At 35.1% G+C, this 20491-nt stretch overlaps 2 protein-coding genes across 2 annotated transcripts; one reads left to right on the top strand and one right to left on the bottom strand.

Moving 5' to 3' along the window:
- The first annotated feature begins 109 nt into the window (after positions 1–109).
- On the top strand, positions 110–9489 carry LOC149676625 (uncharacterized). The gene is made up of 8 exons (XM_089837680.1): positions 110–1032; positions 5151–5313; positions 5517–5846; positions 6220–6293; positions 7171–7368; positions 7645–7884; positions 8473–8613; positions 9130–9489. The coding sequence occupies exons 1-8, from the start codon at positions 814–816 to the stop codon at positions 9250–9252; spliced, it is 1488 nt and encodes a 495-aa protein (XP_089693806.1). The 5' UTR covers positions 110–813; the 3' UTR covers positions 9253–9489.
- Positions 9490–15093: 5604 nt separating this feature from the next.
- Positions 15094–19663, bottom strand: LOC149676624 (cathepsin L-like peptidase). The gene is made up of 13 exons (XM_089838540.1): positions 19524–19663; positions 19202–19450; positions 18746–19123; positions 18508–18668; positions 18323–18438; positions 17985–18076; positions 16619–16762; positions 16399–16542; positions 16214–16334; positions 15754–15839; positions 15527–15684; positions 15351–15461; positions 15094–15288 (listed from the first exon to the last, which is right to left on the bottom strand). Exons 1-13 carry the CDS (start codon positions 19524–19526, stop codon positions 15168–15170), a joined length of 1884 nt encoding a protein of 627 aa, XP_089694666.1. The 5' UTR covers positions 19527–19663; the 3' UTR covers positions 15094–15167.
- Positions 19664–20491: the final 828 nt, after the last annotated feature.

Below are 20491 nucleotides of genomic sequence, written 5' to 3'. Positions count from 1 at the left end.
TGTTTAAAGGGGCGGGAATGTAGGGCGCGAAAAAAATCGGCGCTTTTTTGAAACTTCTCGCGTCTGACTGATCTCTCACAGCGAATTTAGTTTGGCACAAGATTTTAAGGACAACAGTCGAGTTGGGAAATTGCTCAACGTATGAAAGTGTCCCGCAACTAGAACTTCAGTGAGAGTGTACAAAGTTAAGTACTTAAAACCCTAAATTAGATATATCCGGGATATGTGGCCTAGACCTTTAACCACGCTCGTTTTATCGCGATTAAAAATGCGCGGGAAAACCAACAAATGACCCCTATTTTTAGAAACCGGGCTCTTTTATCAAACCGCGCTTTTAAAAAAACATAAAACAGAATTAAAACCCTTTGCCAAAAAATTCCACCGAAACATTTGCTTGTATTTATCATGAAAGGAGGTTCGTTCAAAGTTTAAGAAGTCCTCAACTTTTGTAAGAACTTAGTCTAACAAGCGAGCCAAGGCCTAATTGAGTTTTCCAGCCGCTCAGCACCCCTTGTGGTGGCAAATTATCAAAATTTTTCATGTCCCGCTGCCTAAAAATCTAAAAATAACTTTAGTTTTTTTTTAAATTTCAACAAACAACGCGGAGTGGTTGATAGATTAGTGAAAGTTATTCATCATAAAAACATTACGGACGCCAGTCTCCCTTGACTATCACGAATAATTCGCGATGACTTAACAAAATAATTAAAATTTTTTAGACTTAACACTTTTTCTTTTAAAATTTAGTTAGTTCAACGTTTCAACAAAGTTTTGATAAGATATAGTTCGTGTTTTTAGACATTTTAAAACAACATGAAAGATCAAGTTGTGGTTTACACTGTGCGCGATTGCGTTCAATGTCAACAGGCAAAGTCCTTGTTAGCCGGTAAAGGTTTGGGGTACATCGAACTCAATTTGGACTCTAATCCAAATTTAAGGGAAGAAATGATACGAAAAACGGGCAAAAGAACAGTTCCTCAAGTATTTATCGGTAGCAAATACGTTGGAGGCAAAGACGACCTACAAAAATTGGTAAATAATGACTTTTCTATAATTTTTCCTTCTAAGATAGGAGTGTATTTCATGCTGGTACCATTTAAGGAAATATATGCTTTTTGGCCCCGAAACGTATTCAAGGCGTAATTGAATCAACTCTCGTTTTGTAGATTATTCATAGGGAAAGATAATTTGCTTTAGAAGACCTTAGACTTAATAAATCGTTAATTAGGCTTAAGGCCTTTTCAGACGATACAAGTTTTTGACTCATTTAGATGAGTCAACTTTATTGAGTTGAGTAAATTAGTTAGATCGTGAGATTAACAGAAGTTGAACCACCAAATTAAAAATTGATATCACTGACAAATTTTGCTGACCCAAGTTTTTGACCCATCTATATAGTTTAGTTAAAAGTTGTATCGTCTGAGTAGGCCTTTATAAGGAAACTTATTAAGAGGCAGGGAGGATTTTGGAACCTAGACCCTAATGAATTAATTAGTAATTGCTGTTAAGTGTTGTGTAATTAACCATGACACATTGACACGAGATAATTTTTATTCCTTTTATTTTTAACTAGTCTAGAAAAATGTTTTAAGCTTAGTAAATCCAAGGTAAATCCTAAAAAGAGACCTATTATATTTAGTTTAATATTACTAACATATAAAATCGTATGATGATTCACGTTATTATTAGTAGGCTCTGTTTAATTCTACGCCAACTAAGTTTATTGGAATGTCTAACAACTGTTTTGATAACGCGGAAATTGATCTGTATACAGTTTGGGAAAAATGGGCCCTATTGCTCTGGTTTTAAAAAGACTCTCGTTGGTTGAGGAGCCAAATAGACGCGTTCATTTTGTGCGTCTATAGACAGACATCCCACGACCCTTTGGAATGTTGCAGGGGTATTAACGAGGGGTCAAACACTTTCCATTGCATTGCAGTTTTTCTTTTTTCCCCTTCACGTTTTTGACTCTTTTTGAGTTTTAGTGTTAGTTTTCTTATTTAAACTCTCAGTTTTATGTTGCTCGAAATAATGTCAATTTCCGTTTAAGAGGGAAACTGGTTGGCAAGTAGCCGATGTCCCGTTGTGTACTCTAAACTATCATTTGACAAAAAACGGAACCGTTTTAAAAGGAGAGTTTATTCAGTTAACTCAAGAATAACTATTATAACGGGATTTAAAAATAGAAGTTCTGTGATAACTTTAGTAAGCGAAATTTGGTTAAAAATGTTTGGGGAATTAGTTATATATTTTACCTTGGTAACGTTCTTTTATTCTTGGGAATATTTAATTTATTCATGAGCAGTTTTTTGAAATGATATTCTACGCTCTTTCATATTGGTAAAGGAATTACTTTACTAGGACCCCCTTTCCTTTATATTAAGCATTTTTTGTAGTAGATGTACAGGGTGTTTCTTATAAGTCTGCCAACCATAATTAAGGGGGATGTTCTTTGGGTACACTATTTTGAGTCGAAAATGTAACTTCTGTCTCCATTTTGTTTGCCCTAGGGGACACTGTTTTCAAGTTATGGTTTGAGTGTTTTAGGGATGACCCCTTAATTAATTAAATTAGAAATCATTGTCTTAATCAGTTTCCTAGTTAAATTTAAGGGGTCTTCCCTAAAATACTCCATATCCAATCTTAACTCGAAAACCGTGTCCCTTAGGGCCAACAAAATGGAGATGAAGTTACATACATTTTCGACTCAAAATCGGGCACCCAAATAAACATATATCCCCCTTAATTTATGGATGACATATTTATCAGAAACACCCTGTATATTTTGTTTGTACTACCAACAAAGTTTGAACCCCTATTTGACCCCCATAATACTCGGGTAACAGATAGCGTAGGGCCCCCACGTCTATGAATCTTAATGTACCACTGAATATGTTCTGTGTGAGATAAGATATACTTTTAAGGGGGAAAATTAGGCAGCTTTAATAGTAAAAAAAAAAGAATTAAAGATAAACCCCCATGGGTTAAAAATAATGATAATATAATTTGACCAAAAAAAATTTGTTCCATATTCAGTAAAATTTAATTTATTTTATGATAATACTTTTAATACCCTTTGAACTTAACCTAGTTCCCGATTTTATAGGGCCTAATCCTTTTTAAACTTTAAATATTGCGATTAAATTTACAATTTAGGACGTTTTTTGCAAAGATAACTCTTATTTTTTTTTAAGTTTAATTTTATTTGTGATGTCAAAATATAGTGTAGGGCAATGATTCAAGAGTTTTTTTTTCGAAATATGTATATGCAATAGTATTTACGTAGTTTATTGACGTACTATGATAATAAGAGTCGGTCTATTATTGGCAGCGCGATTTAAGGCATTTCTAATATAATTATTGTACAATATCCGGACTGGGTTGGGAGCTAGCGATACCGATTTCGTAAAATTAATTTATTTTGAACTCTAGATATCTCTATTTTATTTTAAGTTGAATCTTTTTTATAGAAGACCTCATTTAAATATTAATTAGGTTATACGATCAAAATTATTGATTATTTATCTATTTATTTGATTTGTACTAAATTTGGGTTCATAAACAAAAGTAGCCCCCAGGCGTGGTTTAAAAAAAAGTCTAGAAAATCGGAGTGAAAATTTAAAAAAAAAAATTAATAGTTTTTCACGTAAGCTTTATGCTATAAGGAAATAAGGATATAAATATATATATATATATGAAATAATTTTAAACAAAATACTGAATGAAAAATAATTTATTTCGAATGTAAATTATTGGACCGTGGATGGTTTGGTTGTCTTTTCTTACAAATTTGTACGGGGGTTCCTCTTAAACACGTATAGAAATTAAAGTGAAAACACGACAAGAAAGTAAGTTTAAATTGTCTATGGCGTGGACCTACATTTTCTTATCTGATTATAGTTTTACTGACAGGGAAAACAAGCGTTATTGATTAAAAGTAAATAGTGAACGCGCAAAAACAACTTTGTGATTTACCCTTTTATTTCCTCACCACACTAAGTTAATCCTCTTGTTTTGAATATTAAACTAAGTTAATATTGACTTCCTGCCACACCTTACGGTTGTAATAATGGGATTTGTTTTAACCATGGAGGAAATAAGAAGGTGCTCTGCCTGCCTGTTTTCTCTGCCCATCTGTCAGTCCCGCAAGTGGAAGAGAGAGCATCCCGGGCTACATCACGAGACTACATTTTACCAGCCTGCGTACAATACATCTCCACCCCAACCCACCCCACCCGCTGTTAGAGGTCGGTTGGAATCGAAGGCCTGGTAGAGCCGAGCCGGCTGTCTTGTCATCTCCATCTCCTTTCTATTTTCCCTCCATGTTATAACATTTTTGTGTGAACTACTTGTTAGAAGTAAGGATCCATAAACTGGGGTTGATTCAGTGGTGGGAAAGTTGCCAAAAATGAACCCTTTTATTTTGGTTTTTATTTCGTGATTACCAGTCTCCTCGCAGGAATGAGAAACCAACCTTCGAGTTGTCCATTTTATTATTAGACTTCTTCGGAATTTTACTGGAGGATTTGAGGATTTTAGTATTTTATCATAATTTTTTTTTACAATTTTGCTTTTTAACGTCTCCGAATTAACGACTTGTAACGGCGTCACACCCCTAATAGCTCAAGTTTCGTTACGGATGGTTACATATCCATGAATTATTTATTATAGAAGAGAAAGTAATTGCTCTATCGAAGCACAATTCTTTTGATTAATTAACATAGCCATAGAAAAACCCCAAAGAATTGAATTTTTACTAAAACTCATCTTTAATTTTATAACGTACCTTTTACATAATTGTTTATAACTTAAGTTCTAAAGTACTTGGGCATATTTTGAAGGTACCATTAAAAACCAGGTATTTGAGAGAGTAAATGCTCCAAGTTTCATGACAATTGCAGTGAAAGTTGAGTCACAGCAATGAAAGAAATTCTGACTCGTAATTTTATTTTTTTTTTTTTTTTGAGACGGCAAATTATAAAATTTGTAACTTAAGTTCTAGATTAGTTAGACAAATTTTGAAAGTACCATTATAAACTAGACATTCAATAGAGTAATCACTTCGAGTTTCATGACCCCGTGAATTAAATTACGGGCTAGGTTACCGATTAAAATTAATGTTAATATTAATTTTAATTATTTTTGCGTAGATTAACAATGCCTCGGAATGGAAAAGAGCCTGCGATCTTTTACGAGAAAATTCATACTCCGGAATGAATGACAATGGTCCAGGGGACATTTCATTTGAAGAAGGGATGGAGGATGTTGATCTCGAGGACCATCATCCTGCTCATCTATTTAACAGACCCACAGGTACTTGTAAAATGTAAATTGTGTATATAAAACCAGGATGTTTAGAAACTTCCATTAACCGCAGTAACCTTGAAACCTTAGCCTTCCCTACAAACAAGTACTTATTCAAACCAATTGAATCAATTATTCAATTTAAAACGTTATTCCAACCCTTTTGAACCCATAGAGATATGTCATAACAAAGGTATTTTCTTATAACGCAGGCAGCGTTCTGGGAAACTATGCCAAAGACGAGTTCTTCGATATATACACCGAAATTCAAAGAAGCCGCTTGACCCATGGTCACTGTACGCGTAGCGGTTCATCATTTACTGGTCAAGATTTGGTTAATTGGTTAAAACGCGAGAAGGGAATGGGACCAATCGACTCCTGCCAAATCGGACAATCTCTCTTGACGCGTCATTTCTTGGTCCCTTGTAACTTGACCAATCACGGGGTACCATTCCAAACCAGGGCAACTTACAAGTGTCTGGTACACGCTTATCCAAGTGCCATTAATTCCGGAGAGACATCAGTCGCCAAACCTAGACCTGGTAAGTTCAAAGCATAAGTTCATAAGATATGTTCCATCCATAAGTTTGTCACTGGTTACAAACTGGAGCTTGTCATGAAGTGACTGAGGTAGGTCATAGATTCGAGGTAAAGCGACCCCTAGTGAGGCGCTGTCAAATTTGGGCTTAGTACAGACTAAATAGGAAGATGGTAGTCCTGCAAAACCGAGTGTAGTCAATCAATTCTCGCTTGTCGTTCTCGAACTAGCTCGAGCTGTAAGTCCATGTAGCATTACGAACTTGTAAAGATATTGTCATACTTATGGAACATATCTTATAAACTTATGTTGAAAAGTCATTTAACTTCAAATTGTTACTTACTAATTACAACAATATTTTGTTTTAAATTTTATAGCTTCGGAATTGGGCGAAGAAATGCGACGTTTGTTGTTGAGATTATACGCTTCTAACCTTTCACACGACGGAAAAGTAAGTATATATAGATCATTAGAAAATAGGTCAGTCTTTTATTATGGTAGCCCTTTTTTTCTTGACCATGTACTCTTGACATTGAATCGCCTTATGTCACGCGATAATTATGTAAAGTCCTGCAAAGTAACTTTTCGTGTCAATCGAAAGCTCCCGCTTTAACCTAAATTGCAGTAGAAAAATCCAATCTAGAAAAAAATAACTATATAGTTAAAACAAGGATATTTACTAGTACGAACTGTTTATTATACAGGGTGTTTCTGATAAGTCTGTATTCCATAAATTAAGGGGGATGTTATTTGGGTACATAGCTATTTTGAGTCGAAAATGTAACTTCTATCTATAACATTTTGATTGCCCTAAGTGACACTGTTTTCGAGTTATGATTTGATTTGAGTGTTTTAGGAATGACCCCTTTATTAAATTAGAAATCATTGTCTTAATCAGTTTCTTAATTAAATTTAAGGGGTCATCCGTAAAATGCTCTATCCAATCTTAACTCGAAAACAGTGTCCCTTAGGGCAAACAAAATCGGCAGACTTATTTATTGTATAAATGATTACCTTAAACTGAAATATTAGACTAAAAATGTTCCAATCCGTAATCCAGTAGGTTTCGATAGAAAAAGTGTGACATTTTTATTTTATAAATACCTACTTTATACCCTGGGGCTGAAGTCTAGCCCTGCCTATAATAAATTATCCCAGAATTCATTGATGCGAAACCAAAACCATTTTTTTATTATTTCGAAAAAATATTATTTATGACTAAAAATTAGCGACCCTGATTTTTATTTTTTTTTCTGTTGAGGTTCATTTACCTTATTAAGAAACAAGTGTGGTAATTTTTTACGTGTTATATTTTTTAATCGCTTCAGAGGGTTGATTACGAAGGATTACGAAAAAGTCGCGAATTTGAGGCGTACGTTCAATTGACGAAAGAATTGCAAAGGGTCATTTTGGAACGGTTAACGCGCGAAGATACCTTGTCGTTCTTTGTCAATCTTTATAATTCTTTGGTGGTACATTCAATTATCGTTCGAGGTGCGCCTAACAAGTTTCTACAGAAATTAATGGTGAGTTTCTATGCCTTTGCGTTATAGACCTTTTCTACGTAGTAAAAAAAGGGGGTAGCAACCCTCGGTTTCGGGACATACAAGGGGTAGATACATTGCTGTCTCCGCGCACTCTCATGATGCAAAATCACTACAGCGCAGGCGCCAAAAAGCGTGATGGAAGGCAAAGTTTTACCCCCGTGTAGTTACATCGAAATGGTCTATTCTACCTGTGTTTGATATAATTTCAATTTCATTAGTTAATTTAGTAACTGTTTCCTCATTCCTCATGCGCAGTTCTTCAACAACTCCTGTTACATTGTGGGAGGACTGTTATTTAGTCTACAAGAAATAGAAAACGGAATTCTTCGTGGTAATCAACAAGGATTAATTCCATGGCCACCCTTTCGGCGCAAACAGTTCGGGAAAGGTGACCCTAGGAAAAAATTCGCCCTACCACGATGTGAACCTCTTGTCCATTTTGCTCTCGTTTGTGGAACTCAAGGCTGTCCAACCATTAAGACGTACACCACTGAGGTAGGACATACATTTATTGGTTGCAGTATGGGTTGCTTTTAATTGAAAGCTTAAGTACTTGTCAGTACTGTTATTTTGATTTTGGGGAGTGTCAGAGATTGTTTTTCAAAATGCTACATTGTTATAGTTATTTTCGTAAGTACTATGGAATGGTTTTTGATGCAATTGCGTCACTTGGAATGGAATGGGTTTAGGGTAGAATTAGAGTTGGCATGTACACGACGCATTTACTGTTTGATCACTTGAAGTACGCGTTCGCTGTTAAAAGGTATACAACACCATTTATTGGGTTGCATGGGTTGCTGTTATTTGAAAGCTCTAGTACTTGGGTGTCAAGTACTTGCTTATTAAGTACTTGTCAGTACTGTTATGTTGATGTTGGAGAGTGTCAGAAATTATGTTTGAAAATGGTACATGGTTAGTTTTTCGTAACTACTATGGTGTAGGTGTAATTACGTCATTTGGAATGGAGTTAGGGTATATAATTCGAGTTGGCATTTGCACGCATTGACTGTTTAATCGCTTGAAGTACGCGTTCGAGGGTTAAGAAACGTCATTTATAACGCGTACGCGTACCCATTAATACAGAACATCGACAAAGAACTAAGACTGGCCGCTCAGGCCTTCTTGGATGACGACACTAAGGTTTTCGTGGGTAAAGACGGACAAGTTGCAATCTCAAGTATATTCAGGTGGTTTACGAATGATTTTGGCGGTTCCCAGGAAAAGGTACGTTACTGTCCATGGTTTTTGAGGCTAGGAGGATTTGTACCATTTACACAAGGAGGACCTGGCCAGCATTTGACTTCACCAAGAAGTGATATCTAGTTTATTAGGAGTAGGTATAAATTCGCCACATTTATAGCTTCATCTCCAGCCCAAACGTAGTAGGTCCGGAGTTAACCCCCGCCTCTAAATTACAACCAGCATCTCATTGGTTCTTGAAAACTCACGTCAGCGTGACGCGAATGACGAAAATTACTACGTACTTTCCGAGTGAGGAGAGGCGAAATAGCCCGGCCTTCTTTTACGTCCCCCCTTGTATTTTGAAAGGGTACTAGGACTATGGCGCGCGAATACTTAGGCATCTTATACCTTCTCCCTAATAAACTAGACATCACTTCTTGCTTCACCAAGGAGTCTGACCTCCTTGTGTAAATGGTATGAATCCTCATAGTCTGAAAACGATGTATAAATTGAAGGGGGTTCTATCACAAAGTTGAAACCTTTGATTTTGTGTTTTAGGTTTTAGAATTCATAATTTTGCACATGAAAGAAGGTGAGAAGCGAAATGCATTAGGGCAAGCGATTCAAAATCACCGTAAAATTGTTTATATTCCCTACGATTGGGGTTCCAATAGCATTTAAACCCTTGTATTTTAACATCCTAAAATAAGTATTTTTTCAATCAAATTATGTAGGGAAAATATATAAATATATATACATAAATAAATTAAATATCAGGCCAGTATATGTAAAGTTATTCAGGTTAAGGCTAGCTCCTTACCTTAACAAACCCTTAACGTTAACCTAAGGCTATTTAGGTATCATGGCATTATTGTCAAATTAAATGTAGAACTTTTAAAATCCGCATTTTTTTAAAAATTAGTAATTTTTTTTAAAATTTATTCGTTTTAATTTTTAATTATGTTACCATGTTGAGATTATAAAGTTTTGTCACTGAAAATTTTACTATTTGTAAAAAAAAAATTCACACTACGATCAAAATTGATTAAATAACAAGATGGCTCCGGCCATATTATACTTTTTGTGCGACGTTTATAGTTAAACGTTTTGATGGTGGTTCCGGCTTTATTATACTTTCTGTGTCTCTCATTTGTTTACGAAAACTGTTCCGAGTATGAATAAATTCAACCCAGATCAAGTTTAGTTTAGGGTTTGATATTGATTAGAAATTCATTACATGAAGCCTAATATATGGCTGGAAGCTAAAATTATACAATGATCGCACGCTTATTGTAAAATTTAAATGCTCAGAGTTCCTATAAAATTGGTATTCATGTCCAAGCCCGAAGTAGTTGTAGAGCTTAATATGCCAGAAGTTTTAGAAATGACCACTGTAGGGAACATTTCCACGTTTGAAGTGGTTGGATGTAATAAGGACTCTGATACTTGAGACATTAACTCATCAATTTCATCTTCAGTGGAGCAAGCACCAATTTCTGAGTTTACTCGCTTTGGTGGAATGTTGTCGTTTAGTTGGTGTACTTGGCCACACTGTCTTATTTGGAGAACTTTTTGGTGACAAATGTGTTTGTTGAGCCGCAACCATAAACTTTTTTGGACTAAAAATTAAATACATCAATATATTTGTTCTATTTAAACAGTCCCACAAGTCACTTATCCAATCTCATTCACTCTCACCCGGCTGGTTTATCTGCCTTTCAATAATGGCGATAGATCAACAACCATCAAATGAAAATATTTTACCCATGCTAAATGACTTGTGGAGCCCTTAAAAATATTATAAATTATTGTCTTACATTTCTAAGTTCAAATTTAGGTAACATCCTCTCTTGACATGGTAGGCAACATAAATTCGCCTAAGGTCCTTACTCATATTCCAAGAGAAATAGGAAGCATGAATGGCCGATTTGTAATCAGCATACGCAGTGTTACCCCCAGTTGCACAAATTACTCTCTCTAGTACGTACGGACTCAAGGAATTAATATACGCAAACGCGCAAACTTTTAAAATTTGGTCTGGTAATTCAGAGTGTTTTAACATGACATATCTTCTTATGTCTTCTGGCCATAAACTTTTTTCCCTATCACAGCTTCCATTTCTAAGAGCGGGTTTTTAAAAATTTTCAGACTAGATGGTTTCGAAGACGCCATTGATACTGTTAAATGACAGAAAACTAATTTATATAAGCTATTTTTAGTGTTCATCTTCAATCTATCTTAACATACCATTCTTATAGAAGACTTGATTGACTAAGGCTAACCAAATTTTTTAGTTTCCTTTTTTCTTTTGACAAAATTCACGGATAATTTCTTTTTTCTTTGAACAAATCCACGGTTGATTTCTTTTTCATTAACAAATTTCACGGTTGACTTATTTTTTTTTTGACAAAATTCACGGTTGACTTATTTTTTTTTGACAAAATTCACGGTTGATACAATGTTTGTACATTACGATTAAGTTTCAGTTAGACTATAAATCTTCCCATTCTCCATAAGCTACTTAACGATTAACATAGAAATATTTCCAACAATGTGGCTAACCGAGGCTTAACACTCATACGAAAAATACACAAATATTTCCAACAATGTGGCTAACCGAGGCTTAACATTGAACAATGTGGCTTACCGAGGCTTAACACTCATACGAAAAATACACAAATGAATAGTTATTACACCATTAATTTCAATTACTTAAACTATTACTATCGTTAATTCATATTTATTCCTACCAGAAGTAAATGAAAACTGCGAAGCCACCCTCTATTTCAGTAACATGCCAGGTTAAAAAGCCCGTAACATCGAACTTTTCAACAGAGTTCGGAAAATGCCAAAACACTAACGGCGATTGGGACCTTTGTTGTTCGTATACCATGGAGCAATAAAACTGTCTAAAACATTTTAGCGGATGTCATTGCTCCATGGGAGCGCCTATCAAAGAACACAGCCAACTCGATCACGCAAACCTACTCGAGTGATCGAGTGGGCTGATAATTTGAAAGTTCCAACATTTTGAAACATTATTTCTAATGACAATTTTCAGAGCTTAGTTCAAACACTTAATTACTTATTAGTTTTTGGCTAAATGGTTCCCTAATGTTCCTTGATTTCTTCCAAGCAATTAGAAATATTGTTAGTTCAAACATTTAAAAATGTTACAAATAGTACATGAAAACTAAATTAAGCTTTCTAAGTTGTCACACTTAGTTTATAAAATGGTTTTTAATTTTTTTTATGTTTTAGTAGTTAAAACGTGTCTTAGGATAAAAACTTGGGTTCCTGCATCCTTAGGCCAAGGGCAATTTTTCGCTTAAGATTTCATTAGTAGCGGTTGTTGGTTTAGTTGGTTGATTCACTTCTTCAGATCTTCCATGACCATTATGAATTATATTCACCGCAGCAATTTCAGGCCTTTGAATAACATCATGAGAGTTTGAGCTTATATTGCTACTTTGAGAAAGGGCGGTATCAGAAGCGCCAGAAAAATTCATCGGGACTGAATTTTAAAAAATTAACAACTGTTAGTATTTTTGTGTTTCTTTTGATATGGTGCAGACAAGTGTTGCCAGCTATTTGTGAGTGTAATTCAAGCTTTATCGAAAACAACAGACTGAAAGGCTTTTTACTTTGAATTCAGAGCTGTGCTAATTAATTAGTTAGCTAATTTAATTTCTAATTGAAAATGGTAATTGAATTTTAATTACCTTAGTGCTAATTGAGAAGTAATTCTAATTAATTTGTGTGAATCGGAAAGGTAATTATCTAATTAAAATTTAATTAGATTTAGGATTAGCTAATTAGCCAATTCGATTTTCAATTAATCTTTTACGCCAATTTGTTGTAAAATTCTAATTAATTATTTTCATAAATAAATGCCTATTTTCTAATTGAATTGAATTACTTTCTATGTCTAATTGCTAATTGGCTGATTAATTGTTCATAAATATTTCCCTAATTGCTAATTCTAATTCAATTAGTTGTCAGCTAATTAGCACAGCGCTGACTTTAATTCAGGTCATTCAGATTCAAAACTAAGCTGCACTCTTAAATGACAGACAACCCCGAAGCATAGTTTCTTAAAAGATAAGAAATTTTAAAAAGATACATTAATCTACCTGAACTACCGTTTTCGAGGAGTAAAATACTTTGGGTACTTCTCAGGTATCGGATTCATCTTCACTATTATCGAAGGTCTGAACTGCCATTTTCGTTGGATAAAATATAGTGGATATTTCACGAATTTCAGATTCATCTTCACTATTATCAGAGACTGATTTTAGGGTAGAAAAGATATAGAAATAAATTTTTTAAGGCTTGATGAAGTTTCAACAGTAGTCTAAAACACACCTTGAACTGAATTTGCTTGCAATAAATCAAATGTGTTTGGGGCATTAATCAACACCACACACTTTGAGCGATTGATATAAAAATCACAGCTAGGGTAGCTTATCCTACAAACATTCTGCCATAAGAAAATTAAAATTATAATTTAGGTTATATACACTTACCCCCGAGAAAAAGATGCCATTTTTTGATACGCCCACTATTTCTTTTTTCTTTGAACATATTCACGGTTGATTTCTTTTTTCATTGACAAAATTCACGGTTCACTTCTTTTTTCTTTGACAAAATTCACGGTTGATTTAATGTTTATACGTTACGATTAAGTTTCAGACTATAAATCGTCCCATTCTCCATAAGCTACTTAACGATTAATATTAATTGTTATGGTAACAATTTACTAGTTTCCTTTACAGTGTATTTAATTTGGGGATTAATCAACACCACACACTTTGAGCGATTGATATAAAAATCACAGCCAAACATTCTGCCATGAGAAAATTAAAATTATAATTTAGATTATATACACTTACCCCCGAGAAAAAGATAACCGAGGCTTAACACTCATTACACCATTAATTTCAATTACTTTGAGCGATTGATATAAAAATCACAGCTAGGGTAGCTTATCCTACAAACATTCTGCCATGAGAAAATTAAAATTATAATTTAGGTTATATACCCCCGACTCCCGAGAAAAAGATAACCGAGGCTTAACACTCATACGAAAAATACACAAAGGAATAGTTATTACACCATTAATTTCAATTACTTAAACTATTACTATCGTTAATTCATATTTAATCCTACCAGAAGTAAAGTATTACTATCGTTAATTCATTTTTAATCCTACCAGAAGTAAAGTATTACTATCGTTAATTCATTTTTAATCCTAATACATCGGTGCTATTCAGAGTTGCCAGATCAGTTTTGAGGACCTCGCCCAACCCAAGCGGAAATCAGCCCAAATTACCGCCCAAACAAAAATTTGGTTTTTTCAGAAAGCGCCCAATTTCCGCCCAAAACAGAAAGTCTTTTTAACAATAAGCCAGGTTATTAACTTAAAATATAAACATATTTAATAGATGGTAATATCATAAACTTGCTGCGTACGCTAGCAGTTACTGAACGTAGCCACCATTTTTTCCCGCTACATAGATCGAAAAGAAGCCCAATTTGGGCGGCAACTCTTAGACTACGATCTGACGCGTGTAAATCGCTCCACCTTCCTCCCCTCTCTCTCTCTCTCCCTCTCTCAGGCTCTCCCACTAGCAGCGCGAAAATAGGCGGGGTTAGCACGCGAAACTGGGAGGGGTTAGCTAGTCAAAATGGGAGAGGCTAAATGCGTAAAGGCCCGTTCAGACGACACTCTTTTTCTCGCTACGCTTGCTGTGCTGAGCTCATCAGATTTTCTGGCTTCACCAGCCTCTAGAAAATGCACTGTTCACACGGCCAAAAATTTCTCATTCTTGATCTCGGCAAAGCGAGAAAAAAAGTTGAAAAAATTCAACTTTTTTTCTCTCTTTGCTCGGCACAGCCAATAGTGCTTCCGAAATGACGTCATTCTTTGTTTGTAGTCTGCTACTCTGTGGAAATGTGTTTTCTTCGGTTTCACTAGTCCGAATCTCTTGAAATTTTACTGATAAGTATATTGAAGGATTTTAAATTTTCGTGCAAAGTTTCAAAACGATTAGTTGTTTTCCAAAAAATTCATTTTAAGTTTTATTTATGCATTATTTAAACCTTTTTTTAAGAAAAGAACCATTCGTTTTAAAACATTGCACGATAATTTATAACACTTCGATATATATCTCATTAAAATGTCAAGGGATTCGAACCGAAGAAAACACATTTCCACAGAGTAGCAGACTACAAACAAAGAATGACGTCATTTCGGAAGCACTCTATTGGCTGTGCCGAGCAAAGAGAGAAAAAAAAGTTGAATTTTTTCAACTTTTTTTCTCGCTTTGCCGAGATCAAGAATGAGAAATTTTTGGCCGTGTGAACAGTGCATTTTCTAGAGGCTGGTGAAGCCAGAAAATCTGATGAGCTCAGCACAGCGAGCGTAGCGAGAAAAAGAGTGTCGTCTGAACGGGCCTTAGAATTCCTCGGTATAAATGCATTACTTTTTGTCGCCAGATGGCGCACAAAAAGTAAAAAAACTACAAGTGCCTTTTGAACAAATAAAACTCAAGGTTTTTATTATTATTATTTTTTGTATCAATTTGAAGTAGTTTTTAGAGAGCGGTCGAGTTCGTCTTCAAACTCGGGTAACTGGCAAAGCTGGCAATTCCGCAACGATTGCGTTTATTGCGTACCATTCTAATATATCCAGATTCTCCCCAGTTTTCCCCCCAACTGTAATTAAATTCATTTTAAACATTAAATCCTCCTAATTAGAAATAATTACGTTTAATTACCTGTTCTTAACAAGCCAATAATCGATACCATTATCAGTTCCGTAACCAACTACTAACATGCAATGGTTCACTTCATCTGGGGTACATAAAGGATCGTCGTAAATTCCCGATCTAATTAGTAATTAGAGAAAATAATTAAAATTAAATTAATGTACTAATTAATAATGATAAATTACGAGTAAAATTGAAAACTGAATCTTGAGGCGTCAACGCAAACCGAAACTGGTCCCATCAAAGCCACCGCGGACTTCAACGCCTTTTCGTCACCCTTATTAACTTCGCTGAAACCATTAACGACAACAGCGGTGCATTGTGGGTCGAATTTGCATTGATTCTATGGAAATTATGACATTATTATGAAATTAATTTCAACCACCGAAATTTAAAGTCTTGTTTCAAGTACTTGGCCTTTGGATGGATAACACCCAGCCGCGTCCAATCCACCCTGGTCTTTGACGCACTTGTAATACTCCAGCACACTTGGGAAAGCTGTACCATAAAGAATTAACTATTATAAGTACTTAGAAGGGATAGATTTAATTTGAGAAATAGAAATGGAGAACAAAGTAATTTGGGCGCTCGGACCCCCTTCCCCGGGACCGGGGGGGGGGTATGAAAGAAGAGGCGGGTCATAGCGACAGAGGTAAAAAGGAATTACGCATTTTTCGCCGTCTCCGTCAGGAACGTCATCAAAACTTAGTTTAAGCGAGCCAATAAGATAATTTAAACTTTTCGTAACGTGTTGGAGTGAGGGGCTCTATACAGGGCTATGAGTCAGCCTGAAGTAAATACTAACCGTTCTCCATTCCTACTTCTAAAATTAAATCTGTCCCTGTATTTCAACTTTGTACTGTCAATCTTACCAGGGGTGCAACAATCAACCAGTTGTTGAACACTTAGAGACACAAACTTCGTTACTATTTGACATTCTTGACCCTCCAAAGCCCCAACTGCTGAAAACAGAGCCACTTGACCACTTTGCCCCTGAAATTAAGGGTTAATTATTTAATTATTTCGTTAAATTCCTTTGGACAATCAATATATTTACCTGATCTTGGACGGGAGAAACACAACCCTTTTCTCTCCAATCAATCTGATCAGGTAGTGGTTCGTTTCTGTTGTTTTTAAGTAACGGTCGTCTGGTTTTGGGTTTGATATCAGTTAACATGATGTTAAAATATTCGTGACGATTCTGAAATAATAAGGATTGCGTGTATTTATATATCTATAATTAATTACAATTAATTTTAAAAAACAAAGAAACCAACCAAATCAGCAAGGTGATTAACTCCAACTTTGAATGAATAAACGCCCGCTGAATTATGTTTATTTATAAAGTTCAAATTCTCTATAAAGTTGTTATATTTTTCAGTTTCGATTATTTGATTGGCGTAGCTTTTTCCATAAATTTCCTACGTGCAATATAAATTATTACATTAAATTATTTATTTATTTTAGTTAACAACTTTATTACTTTGAATTTGGTCCATTCTTGGTAAATATCCCCATAAGTAATTTGGGAAATAATTGACAAAATTAATATAATTCGAATCATTTTCAAATGAAACCTTTACTTCAAAGGTTTTCTTTTAGAACTGTTAGTTTTTCGATTTATCTTTACTTTTGCAATGAGGTTTAGAAAAGCTTTTGGTGAACTTAACCATCTGTCATATTCGAGTTTTAATCAATTATGATGCAAGATAGATAAGCAACACAATCTTATCGTAAGTTAGTTGTTAAATGGTTGGTGGGTTATTTGGAAATAATATGAAATCAACGTTAATTTATGTTTCTCAAGTTGCTCATGGACTACTACTAGGCCCATACAGGGTGTTTATGATAAGTCTGCATACATAAATCAAGGGGGATGTTATTTTAGCGATTTTGAGTTGAAAATGTAACTTTTATTTGTCTCCAAATATACAGGATGTTTCTGATAAGTCTGGCATAAGTAAAGGGGTTGATGTTCTTTGGGTACACGATTTTGCGTCGATAATGTAACTTCTGTCTCCATTTTGATTGCACTAAGGGACACTGTTTCCAAGTTAAGATTGGATGGAGTATTTTACTGATGACCCCTTAAATTTAATTAAAAACTGATTAAGACAATTAATTCTAATTTAATTAAGGGGTCATCACTAAAACACTATTAAAATCATAACTCGAAAACAGTGTCTCTTAGGGCAAACAAAATGGAGATAGGAGTTACATTTTCGACTCAAAATTGACTACCCAAAGAACATGGCAGACTTATCACAAACACTCTGCTATTACAATACGGTTTGTTTAGTCCCTGAATGAAGATACTAATGAAAGAACTTCATTAAAGTAGTTAAATCTAATTAGTTCAATTAAATAATGAAACCATATATAAATATTTTTTTAAAAAATAACGTTTATTATATTTTTTTTGGTGAGTTTTTTTTTAGATTTTGTTTTTCTGAGCATTAGATTTTAGGCTTTCGATTTGTTTTTGTATTTTTTTGGTCTTTTTTTTGCATTAGCGTGATAAGATCACAGTTAACAATTTTTTACAAGAGATTTTGCGAAATTTGAAAGCTTCCTTTTACAAAAGCTCCCAAATTTAATTTAAAAACAGAAAATTCAATGGTTCAAAAAACAAAGTTCTTAGGCGACGACTGGGTAGCTAGCTTGGGTAGCAATACCGCATTGGTTTTGCTTGTTACGGGACATTTGGATGTATCCGTCTTGTCCCCAGGAAGTTCCTAGAGAATGAATACAAATATTTAAATTAGATAATAATGTAGGGCTTAATTTTATCTTCAACATGAGCCCAGGATCGTTAAAATCGGTTCATAATTAACGAAGTTATGTACGTCATAGTGACGTCATATCGTTTAGAATATTATTATTTATATAAATTCTGGTAACGTCTTTATTTACCAACCGATTTCAACGTTCTTTACCTTGTTTTAAAGCGCTTATTGAGTACTATTAGAATAGTGTCTTACCCCAACTGTTCTTGACGAGCCAATAAGCTTGGTTGTCTTGGGTTCCGTATCCGACAGCCAAAACACCGTGATCCAACAAAGAGCTTGAGCAGTAGGGTTCATCGTAGATACCAGATCTATATTTTCACCGTTTTATTAGTGTTGGGATAACGGACGCAATATCATTTGATCCCAAGTACACTTACGAGTACAATTGGAAGCTGAAGTTGCTAGCATCAATAGCGACGGAGACTGGTCCAACGGAAGCGACGGCTTGTTTCAAAGCATCTTCATCTCCAGATTGAACATCGACGTAGCTATCCAAAGTAGCTCCAACGCACTTCTTGTCAAAGTGGCAGGAACCATCCTAGACAACGATGAACAACGAAAGAAGTTGAGGAACTTTTGCTCAACCATTTTTATTCGGTGTTCCGAAGTACTTACTCTAGCGGTGTACGGGTAGCAATCTTCGGTATCAATACCGTTGGCCTTGATGTAGTCGAAGGCGGAGTCCATGAGACCACCGCTGCATCCGAGGTTTCCTTGGGCGGACGAGCAATCAACCAAGTTTTGTTCACTGAGGGAGACTAGTTTCTTGTGTACCTTAGCCCATTGTCCTTCGAGGGAACCGGTGGTGGAGAAAGCCCAGCAGGAACCGCATTGTCCTTGATCCTTGATGGGGGTGACGAGTCCTTGTTTACGCCAATCAACTTCATCGGGAACACGGAAATCAGCGGGCAATTGGAATTTGCGGCTGGCGTGGGTGGTGTGGTTGACTTTGTACAAGACACCAGTCAAGGTCCTGACGAATTCTTGGTTGGTCTATTCAAGTACATTTGTTAAAAGTTGTCTCTGATGTCCTCAAAGCTACTGTAACAAAGTAATTGAAACTGAGTTTACCAAATCGGCGTATTTGTTAAGTCCAAGCCTGTAGGAGTGGAGACCCAAATCAGCTTCCAAGTTGTGAGAGTTGATGCGGTCGACGTTTTGTTCGAAAATCAGACGTCGGACTCCCTCTTCATTAGCGGCGTAGTTCTTTCCATGGTAACGCTTGAAGTTGTCCCAGTGTTGATCCAAATCCTTGCGGAATGGGCTGCTTACGGCCAAAGCCAAAGCGCAGAAAGCCAAGAGAAGAGTAATACGCAGCATCTGTAGGTTAAAAATAAAAGTTCTTTCAATACTTCGGAACTTCAAGTATACAAGCTTCAAGTAGCGTCCGTACCATGAAGTTTCGGGAGTAACCGGTAACGTTACGGGTCCCAAGGGTTGCCTTATATACCTGGCCCGCAATCTGGAACACTCAAATTATTATTTTTTGATAACGATACTCATATCTATTTTGTCATTGTCTAACATTAGGCCTAACTACAACTTTGGGTGATACAGACCGTACGATAAAGTCAAGACGTGTTTAGTCTTTGATAACATTTCTATCGACTTAAGAAACATTTGATTTAAAGGTCAATCTGAATGTGATATTGGTATATAGGTTGGGGAATGGTTTCTATAAGGTTTGAGCTTGGTTGGGAGTTATATTGATACGTAAGGGGCGTTTTGTGTAGTTTTAGATCTGCGGTTAGATTAATTGGTTTGCTGTGTCATGAACTCGAGATTCGTCAATTTATTTATCGGTTGAAACAATGTTTCCATAATATATATTTATATCTATGCTGACATTTACACGATTTAATGACCTCAAAAATCTGATTTTATTTTATGAATGATTATAGTTTTAATCTAGGGTCAATTTAGGTCATAATATGTTAACATGGTGGTGTAAGTAAAATCATTTAAATTTAAAAAAAATACAAAATTATTTGGGAAAATACTAATTTTAATTCTTCTCAAAAACTCATGGGTTAATTTAAACAAAAATTGGACTAAATACGCGTTGAATTATGGGTAATAATTTACTGTTTTCAGAATTAAGATTCAAATTATAGTTACAAAGATATTTCATCGACTTGAAATTTTCCAAAATTGTTATCGGAAAGAAAGAATTAATTAACATTATGCAATTTTGATAGCGCCTAAGTTTTGAAGTGTTTTTTTAATAAATAGTACCATTTTATCATAAGTTCATAAGTTATGTTCATCATAAGTTTGTCACTGGTTACTAAGAGCTTGTCATGAAGTGATTGAAGTAGGTCATAGATTTGAGGTAAAGCGACGCCTGGTGAGGCGCTGTCA

This window comes from Phalangium opilio, unplaced genomic scaffold, assembly GCF_054372755.1.
Source record: "Phalangium opilio isolate 3A_F unplaced genomic scaffold, DU_Popi_V2 ptg000045l_1, whole genome shotgun sequence".
Taxonomy (NCBI): Eukaryota; Metazoa; Arthropoda; class Arachnida; order Opiliones; family Phalangiidae; genus Phalangium; species Phalangium opilio.
This window is presented reverse-complemented; position numbering and strand designations above follow the sequence as displayed.

Coding starts and splice junctions, on each gene's coding strand:
- LOC149676624 (XM_089838540.1), bottom strand. Junction 16,543..16,618: donor TTAATCACCTTGCTGATTTG/GTTGGTTTCTTT, acceptor TTATTATTTCAG/AATCGTCACGAATATTTTAA. Junction 15,685..15,753: donor GTTATCCATCCAAAGGCCAA/GTACTTGAAACA, acceptor TAATTTCCATAG/AATCAATGCAAATTCGACCC.
- LOC149676625 (XM_089837680.1), top strand. CDS start 814: ATGAAAGATCAAGTTGTGGTTTACACTGTGCGCGATTGCGTTCAATGT. Junction 6,294..7,170: donor ACCTTTCACACGACGGAAAA/GTAAGTATATAT, acceptor TAATCGCTTCAG/AGGGTTGATTACGAAGGATT. Junction 8,614..9,129: donor TTGGCGGTTCCCAGGAAAAG/GTACGTTACTGT, acceptor TTTGTGTTTTAG/GTTTTAGAATTCATAATTTT.